Source organism: Tupaia chinensis, unplaced genomic scaffold, assembly GCF_000334495.1.
Source record: "Tupaia chinensis unplaced genomic scaffold, TupChi_1.0 Scaffold000478_3, whole genome shotgun sequence".
Taxonomy (NCBI): Eukaryota; Metazoa; Chordata; class Mammalia; order Scandentia; family Tupaiidae; genus Tupaia; species Tupaia belangeri.
Genome location: NW_006159990.1, coordinates 6,025,455 through 6,035,262, shown reverse-complemented (window position 1 = coordinate 6,035,262; position 9,808 = coordinate 6,025,455). Strand labels below are relative to the sequence as shown.

The following is a 9,808-nucleotide window of genomic DNA, read 5'->3' as shown; positions in this document are numbered from 1 at the left end:
TGAAAGGGAGTCCAAAGTGTAACCAAAATGGCTATGTGTCAGGCACTACCATACGAAGAGTTTTGCTTATGGTATCTCTAAAGTCAAGCGGACTTCTGAAGGGTATAGTCCTGGTAAGTATTAGGGTCAACCTTTGCCTAAGATTAGTCTAATTCTGATGCCCAGATGAATAACTATTAAGCTATATTACCTCAAATTGATATGACATCCAGACTGTAAAGATATATGTGATTCACTATAATATAAACAAGATTATGATAATAAATCAAACTTAAACAATAAATAAAATAAAAATAAAAATAAAAATAAATTTAAGAAAGGGATATGACATTTAATGTCCATAATATTTCAACCGTTATTTTGTTTAACATGCTCCCTATTTTGAATTTAACAATTTTTTAATTAGATTGTGTGTTTTCCTAATAATGGGTTTATCCAACCATAGCTCCTTTGGTACTTAATGGGTTTGTCCAACCATAGCTCCTTTGGTACTAAGGAATTCCTTTGTTATAAACAAGGGTTAGAGGGGTGGACTGGTAGATACCTTTAATTCTGGAATGGGATTAAAGGGCTTCAGAATCAGCTTTTTTTGGTTTAGAGACTTCTAAGCTGCCATTTTACTTCAATCCACTTTTGAAACTGTGAGTTCATTAGAACTAAGGTTCTAAATTTTTAGGATTTCCTATTCTGCTCCTTCTTCTTTGTAAGCAATAATGTTAAGAATATGTTCTTGAAGAGCTGGTGTCTCTTGATTTTGCTGGCAGGAAAGCATTCTGTCCTCATTCTGTTTTGGAATTTTGACTTTGTAAGGCAAGTGGAATGTGGAGCAAAAGTTTGAAATTTTCCGTTAAGTAATAAAATATTTTTCATAAATTGTGTAATTGTTTTGAATTTATAATTATGCAGAACAGCATATACTGTATATATGAGAGCTTTAAAAATGATTAATTTTTTAAAAAAGTGTAGATGCGTGTTCACTATTCACTTTACGTATTGGAAATTACTAGTACTTAAGTGTCCATGTGTACTTAAGTAATTGCAATTCTTTTCTCTAACAACCTCTACCATTATTACTCAAGTGATAACTACTACATAGTTGCTGTCACTCTATTACTCTCTAAAGAGTTACGTTCTATGTGTAATTAAATACCATATTATTTGCTTCAGCCTGTTTTTAAAATTTGTATAATGAAATTATATTTCACACATTCATATATGCCTTTCCTTTTACTCAACATTACTTTTGGGTTTTTAGCCATGTTTTGTATATATATATGATTGTATGTTTGTCTTCATTGTGGTATAATATTCCTTTGTGTGGCTCTATTGATCCATTATATTCTGGATAGATTCTGGATAGATTCTTATTTTCATTGTTTTGCTATTATGAGCAATGCTAAGAACATAAACTTATGTATATATGCATGTATGCATGTGTGTTGGGTGTGCATGTATGAGAAAGCATTTATCTGGTTATAGAATTGTTAGATCTTCTAGATAAAGACACTCACATAGTGAATTGGCTAATTTATTTGCACCAGCCATGTATAAAATATTGGTTGTTGCAAATTTTCATCAACATTAGATATTTCCCTATTTACTAAGTGAATGTGAAATGATATCTAATTTTGGTATTAGAGTTTTTTTAGTTAATAATGAAGCTAAGGATAGATTTTTAAAAATACACATCAAGAATAATTTTCTTGTGGACCAGCAGTTAGCGTAATGGCTATGTCGCTGGACTCTCATGTAGTCGACCGCAGTTTGAGACCCGCAGTTTGAGTCCCGGACCGCAGTTTGAGTCCCGGACTCACGCCAGGTGCGTATGCATGCGTGCCCAAGATCCCGAGAGGAGAATGGAGGAGAAGGGATTGCGGCGTGACCATCCCCTCTGGAGGGTGATTTCTCGCTTTCTATCTCTCTGTCTCTCTTTGTCCTTCTGGCGAGCACATGCGCCCAATAAGAAAAAAAACATCTCCAAAATAAATAAATAAATAATTTTCTTCTACCTTATATGGTTTAGGCTTTGTTTTAGTAAGGTTCTGTTACTATTACAAAATTGTTTCATTTTAACTATCTGAAATATCTTTCCCTTGATTATAAATGATACTATCATTTGTATAGATTCATAGATTGAAATTATTCTTCACTCAGTATATATAAGAGGGCATTCTATTCTTCCAGTCTTTCTTTTTTTTTTGCTATTTTTAAGTGGCTACCTAGACTAATGTTTTTATTTGTTCATGGTCCATTCTTCTTTCAGTACATTTAGGAAAAAAAGTCTTTTTTTATATTGCACATTGTTGTTAAGGTCTATTTGGCATTCATTAACTTTTGTTTAAACTTCTCAAGTTTTTGAGCTTTCTGAATTTGTATTTTCTATTATTTTAGTCTGCTGTGACGTCACCAACAACTGAATGCCACACTGGGTAATTTATAAAGAATAGATGTTTATTTAACTCATGATTTTGAAGGTCTAAGGTCAAGGGCCACAGCCAGTAAATACCTTTTTTTGTTGGGGAACTCTGCAGACTATCAAGTTGGTATTAGGACGTGAGATGGCAAAGAAATTTCATGTGTCTTTTTCTGTGTGTCTGCTCTTCTTATAAAGCTGCCAGGGGTCAGTCATGGGGGCCCTACATCCAGGACCTTATCCAAGCCTAATCACCTCCCAGAGGCCCTACCTTTTAACACCAAAATCATATTAATCTCCACCCTCTGAACATTGTTACATGGCTCGCTAAGATGTTTTCCTATTTTTTTTTTAATTTTATAATTTCTTGTTTATATTTAATTATTATACATCTTTGTGGGGCACAACATGGTTTTTCCAAGCATGCATGATGTGTGCACCAATCAAGCAAGGATAAAGTCATATTCATAACTTTCAACAAAGACATCACACTTGAGATATATAAGATTGCCAATACCTGTTGTTTTTTTTTCCAACTAGTTGTGGTATGCTATTCCAGAACTCATTCTCATCAAGTTTTAACACAGTGATTTCTGAGATACACATTCATACCATAGCATCTATCAAAAATTCTTAAAATTTCTTTGCCACTAGCCTTTAAATATTCTCTTCTTAATTTTTTTACCTGGTTGTAGAATACAATAAAATTTATTAATCTATCCTCACGTTTTCTAACCTTTATTTTACTAAAAATACTTTGCACTTCTTATTTTTTTCTGCATTGTGAAGAATATTTAGTGTGTTGTTTAAGAATTATTAGTGTGTTGTTATTCATTGTTACCTATTTGTTAATGTATTAATTGTGTTTTAATTACAACTATAATTTTTTTTTACTAATTTTTATTTTCAAAATCTGCTCATTTCCCTTTAACAATATTATGATCCTGGCTAGTATTTTGAAGTTTGGGGGAATTTCCATAAAATTTTTAAATTTGTGATTCATTTATTATTTCTGATAATGCCAATATCTGTGGTATTTATGAGACTGAATCTGCTTTTGGCTGTTTCTACTGTTTCTATCTTATGGCAAATTTCTTTGAAAATTTTGTGATCTTTGCTAATGATCTGCTTATTTTCCTTGAAATTTGTGTCTGTATTAAATTTTTTTAGAGAGGGTTTACATGTGTTTTCACAATTACTTGCATCTACTGCACACCTGAGATCATTTTAAATTCAAATCTAGGCTAAAAATGTTTAAATTTTTAGGGTTAGTGCAAATTTACAGTGTAAACCCATGGATTTGTAGTCTTTATTCTCTAGAAAAATATTTTTACTACCATTTAGAGCTAGGATTTTGGTGTGAAGTAGCTAGATTGAGGCAACCTAGGTACTTCAGATATAAAATTTAAATACTCACCAGAAGAATTCTGAGACTGAGTGCCTCTCTAAGACAGAAGCAATATGCTTGGCTAATCGTAACCATGAACAAACAGTGCATATAAGTCACTTCAATGTTGCTTCCATATATAAGTAAGCATTAACCTTAATTATCTGCTCTGTATGTGCCATGCATGCATTAAAACAAAAATGTAAATTTTCCAGAATTAGGTATAGCCTTCTACATGAAAGCCTGCTTTGGCAATTGCTTACCATTCAGAATTACTATTTTCACTTCACTTTGAGATCTGTAGAGCTTTCCATTTATAAAAATCTTGTATTTTTTAAAAAAAAGTATTTTTTTTTAAGTTTATTCCTTCATTGCTTCTGAAAGAGAGAGTGAGAGAGAGAGCGAGGTGCACCCTAACAGAGACTTGAAGCCACAATCCACCAGCCTCAATGAGCCTGAATCTCTCCTGGTGTGTGCAAGGAGGCCCTGGAATACAAATCTGGGACAGTGCCATATGGGTACACTGTTGTGGAGCCACGCTATGTTTGGTCCTCTGAAGTAGTGTCTTTATTGGTATTTCAGTTGTTTTATTTAGGATTACCATTCAGACTATCGGGTAAGCCATATTTGCAGCAATGAAAATTTCATTTTTCTCTATTAAATTTGTCTGAAAACTATGTTTTTGAAGTCACTCTTAAAGCATTGAAAGTAAATATTTTCCTATATTTATCATGTAGTTGGCAAAATAAAAAAAAATATGTTGAAAGGCATATTTTAAACCATTTGTCCTTTTTTTATAATAGTCTAACAAACAAAATAAGTGTCTATATGATTAAGACAAACTGTTTTTAAAAAATCTTTAAAAGTAACAAAATAGATACAATAGATAAGACATACCAGTCTACTCTATGATTAATAAATACAATTCTTCCATGTGCTCATTTATGATTACCTAAAAAAATAAACTTGCTAACCAAAATGACTATTTACTTAGGAAAAAAAATGTGTGCTGGGGTTATTCATGAGCCTGGACCAAATCCAGATGTTCTAAATTTTTGGTATACATTTCTTTATATCTTTATGCCTGTTTTCTTACCCCTGCATTAAATTATTTTTGCTGACTTGCCTGAAAGAATACTGAAGCTTTTATAAAATAACTTCTTCCATTCTTTCCATGAGCACCATTTCACCAATGAGAAGCTAGTGTCCTAATGATCTTCTGACTATGGACTAACAGGTCTCATGTCAATATGTTGATATCTAAGAAGAGCTAATAATTCAGACATGAGAAAGCCAGTAACTTTGGTTGCCTGATTATAAAGAAACATATTGTACAAACCAACAATTTGTTCTTTAAGACCGCTGTGGTGGACATTTATAGGATCTAGATAGATCCCTGAAACCAGTAAGTATTAAAATTGTTTCAAAAATTTACCAAACCATCCAAAGACATTGGCAATAAGAAAATCTATTTTATTATTTATCTAAATACAAAATATGCAAATACCTACCATATTTGTACTTATTGTAGCTATTTGCCACATGAGTACATGTGGCAAATACATACATGTCTAATTGGCTCAGAGGATAACCATATACTATGTTTCCTTTAAAGAATCAGGAGTTACATGACCATTAAAAGGGTCTTGAAACTATGACCTGAGACACAAAGCTTGCAAAGACCTTCAGTCTCCATATGGCAAATGTGTTAGATCTAGTCCCAGTGAAGAATCAACAAGGCTCAGGCTACGGTCTGTTTCACTAGGGCAAAGAACAGGTGCAAAGCTTACATTTCTGACTGCTTGGTGCCTTGTTATTACTTTTATGAATAGTCAGTGCATCAGGAACTCTACAGGGATCCAAGCCTTTCCTTGAGCCCAATCAAAGGATTAGTGTGATTCAGGCAGAGATTGAATCTGCGTGGAAAATTGTCCATGCTGAGTTCTATTAGAAGGTGCTGCTGAGTGAGATTTGTTACTAATCACAAGGCAAAATTACAGTCTCTAGAAATGAGAAACCAGTAAACAAAATAATAAAAGTCATTTTAATTATTAAATGACACTGTTACAAATTATATGCCATTCATCAGTGCCATAATGAAATACAATAAATAGAAAAAAAATCCATATGGTCCATCACGTTAATTTAATTTTATGTAATATGTTATTTTAATGAATTTTAAATGTGACTAATTATCAAATTACTAATTTCCTTCAGCATCCAGGATCTATATTGTAATGCAGATGTGCCATTTTTTTTTATTAACCAGTGCTTTTTATTAACGAAAGAACACTGAAAACTCTGAAAGATCTTCTTTAGACAGTTCAAGTTATCAGTCCTTAATGATGCTAAGTGATAAATTGCTCCAATTTTAATAGAACAATCAGGACATAGAGTTTCCATTATTTTTCTCTGTGCACTTCTCATCCACATTGCTGTGCTGATTAGCCAGTATTATTTGAGAAGAACTTGTGAATCGTAAGTCAGATATAACAAGTGATTCTTCCTTGGTATTTGAAAATCAAATATGTTTGAAGATTTTCCAAGTTTGTAGAAACTGTTGCAATGTCAATATAATTTTTCAAAAATAACTATGAGCTGCTCCACTCGGAGCAATTGTATATAAAAATGGCCTCTTCACTAATTTTTTTTTTTGAGAGTTTTTTGCTATAGGGCATGTGCGTTTGCCAGACAGACAGAGAGAGACAGAGAGATAGAAAGCGAGAAATCACCCCCCAGGGGGGATGGCCACGCCGCAATCCCTTCTCCTCCATTCTCCACTTGGGATCTTGGGCACACATGCACACGCACCCAGCATGAGTTCTAAGCCACCGGGTCCGGGACTCAAACCACGGTTGACTAAATGGGAGTCCAGCGACATAGCCATTACACCAACTGCTGGTCCCTTCACTAATATTTTTGAAAACAGGCTAAGTATTAACATTACTTGCCAATAGCTGTTTGTGATTAATTTTATTTAATGTTTGAAATTTTATTGATCTATCTATCTACCTACCTAATCTATTTGTGTGTCCTGTTAATATTGTGAAACAAAACTTCTGACCATGTACTTTAATTTTCAGGAAATAAAGAATAATACTTATAAATTAAAACATACAACTTTTGAAAGCTTAGGCTTCAAAAAATATATACAAATTATAAACATACTGGAATGAAAAACTGATAATGTCTAGAAATATTGACTTTCAGTAGACTAAAATAAAAATTGTATTCAGATTATATACTTACTATTTTCAATTTGCTGCAGGGCACTTGCACTCTCTCGAGAGACAGAGAGAGAATGAGAGAGAGAGGGAAGGTGAGAAAGCACTCCTCAGGGGAGGTGACCATGTCTCAATCCTTTCTTCTTCATTCTCCTCTTGAAATTCTGGACACACACACACACACACACACACACACACACAGTTTTTCAAGCTCTTAGATCTGAGACTCTGACAGCAAATTTGAATGTGGAATCCACTTGCCTCAACCACCATGCAAAATGGCTGGCCCTAGATTATTTTTATATTTGCTTAATGTTTAAAACGGTTCATTTTTGTAATTCTGTCACTGAAAATATGTACAGAACAACTTTGGTGAAAACAAAGACTTTTGTTTATTTATTCATTTTAAATTTCATATATATATATATATATATATATATATTGAGAGAGAGAGAGAGAGCGAGCGCACATATATACTCACTACAGTGAGACATGGAGGAAATAAATGATACCCCTGGGGAGATGATTGTGCTATCATACATTTTCATTCATTGTCCTCTCGGGATTTGGGGCATGCACACACACACACACACACACACACACACACACACATGTGCCTGGATGTTCCTCAAGCTACTGGATCCAGGACTTGAACTGCCCTGCTGGCCATGTGGGATCCAGTTGCCCTAACGACTAAGCCACAGGTGTGCTCAATTTCATTATTATAATTTTTTTTAATTTCCAGAAGGCACATGCTAGAAGGAGATGAAGAGACAAGGTATATATTTCTGGATTCTCACTTTTGTTCATCTGTTTGTGTCATTACATTGGTGTTACCCTGTTTTGATTACTTTAGTTTTATAATATTACTAAAGCTTTATAATGAGGGTTTAAATCAAGTAGTATTATTTTTTCAATTTTGTGTGTTTCAAGGGTGTTTTGTCTATTTCCATATTGATTTTAGAATCAATTTGTCACATATAAGCATAGACGGACAAGTCCTCCTGGGAGTTTAACTGGGATTGCATTAAATCTATAGATAGACCTGGGAATAATGAACTTCTTTTTCTGAACCACAGCATGTTATATCTCTTATTTGTTTAGTTATTTAGTTTATTTCTGCAATGTTTTATTGTTTTTGGTGTACAAACATTTCCACACATTAGGTTTATTCTTAAGTATTTTATATTTTGCAATTATTGTAATAATGTTAATTTTAATTTCTGATTTTGTTGTTAGAATTTAAAAGTGAAATTGATTTTCATATATTGATCATGTGATATTGTTAATATCACAAATACATTTTTGTAGTTTTCTGTGAATTCTATTACCTTGTCAACATCGGCAAATAAAGACAGCTTTGCTTCTTTCTAATCTGAATGGCTTTCTTTCTTTCTTTCTTTTTTTTTTTTCCTCTTACCTTGTTTCACTGGTCAGAAGCTCTAGTAAAATGTTGAATAGAAGTACTGAGAGTATGGGGCTAGCAGATGGCATAATGTTTATGTTGCTGGACTACCAGGTAGTTGACCACGGTTTGAGTCCCTGATCCAGCAGCTTAAAACTCATGCCAGGCTCGTGTGCCTAAGAGGGGAATGGAGGAGAATAGATTAGAAGGGATTTTGGAATGGCTGACCCCCCTGAAGGTGATTTCTCACTGTCTATATCTCTTCTTATATCTGTCTCTCTGGTGAGTATACATGCCCTATAGCAAAATCTCTCTCTTAAAAAATAAAAAAGAAATATTGAGAGCAGGCATCTTTGTTTTACTCTTTGCTTTAATCTTATGAGAAAGGTATTCAGTCTTTCACCATTAAATATGATGTTAGCAGCAGATTTTCAAGGAAGCACTTTTTCACTTTGTGTAAATGGTTTTCTAATAATTTTTATTAAAAACAGCTTGTACAGTTTATACTCTATTGTGATAATCATATAAAGAGTTACTGTAATTTATTCTGTCAGAGAAGGTATCAAAATCTTCAACTATAATTGTGGGTCTATTGAATTGATTTTTCTACTTTCACTTCATATGTTTTGATGCTCATTTTAATTTTTATTGCCAGAAGGTGTGAGTACTCACCAAAGTTAGAGAGAGAGAAAGAGAGAGAGAGGGAGAAATCATAGCCCACTGGGATGTGGTCACCCATCAATCTTTTTTTTTTTTTTTTGGCCAGCTGAGGCTTTATTGGAAAATACAGTTAAATTGGTTTCAGTTGGGGGCATAGGCAAGAGGGGGGACCCAGACAGTAGAGCTCTTTCCAGGGTGGGCTGCCGAGCCTCAGGTGAGTCTTCTTCTCCCTCCACTCCCCTGAACGACTGCTCCCCCCACCTGGAGTAGCCACCGCAGGAGAGTAGATGAGGAGGGGCTGCAGTGTTCACTTGGGCAGGACGTCAGAGGACGCGGACACCAGTTTCCCATCACGTGTCTCTATCTTCTTCACGACCACCGCCTTGGTGGAGCTGGTGCAGCTGAAGGGCCTAGAGCCTCCAGAGCTGAAGCTGGACTGGAAGGAGCTCAGGCCGTAGTTGAGGCCGGGACTTGTGAGGCCCCCATAGGTCAGCCCACCTGAGTAGCCGCTAGTGGTCTTCGTATGGATACTCATGTTCTGCATCCCAGACTTCAGCGGGCTCTCCTCGCCCTCCAGCAGCTTGCGGTAGGTGGCGATCTCGATGTCCAGGGCCAGCTTGACATTCATAAGCTCCTGGTATTCGCGCAGCTGCCGTGCCATGTCCTGCTTGGCCTGCTGCAGAGCTGCCTCTAGCTGAGACAGCTTGGGATTGGCATTC

At 34.9% G+C, this 9,808-nt stretch overlaps 1 protein-coding gene across 1 annotated transcript in view; it reads right to left on the bottom strand.

Moving 5' to 3' along the window:
* Positions 1-9,194: 9,194 nt before the first annotated feature.
* The window catches only part of LOC102490652 (keratin, type II cytoskeletal 8), a 4,892-nt gene continuing 4,278 nt past the window's right edge, over positions 9,195-9,808 (bottom strand). The window contains exon 2 of the mRNA XM_006156125.2: positions 9,195-9,808. This exon is cut by the window's right edge and continues 395 nt beyond it. Within this exon, the coding sequence (XP_006156187.1) occupies positions 9,397-9,808 (412 nt within the window). The 3' untranslated portion in view covers positions 9,195-9,396.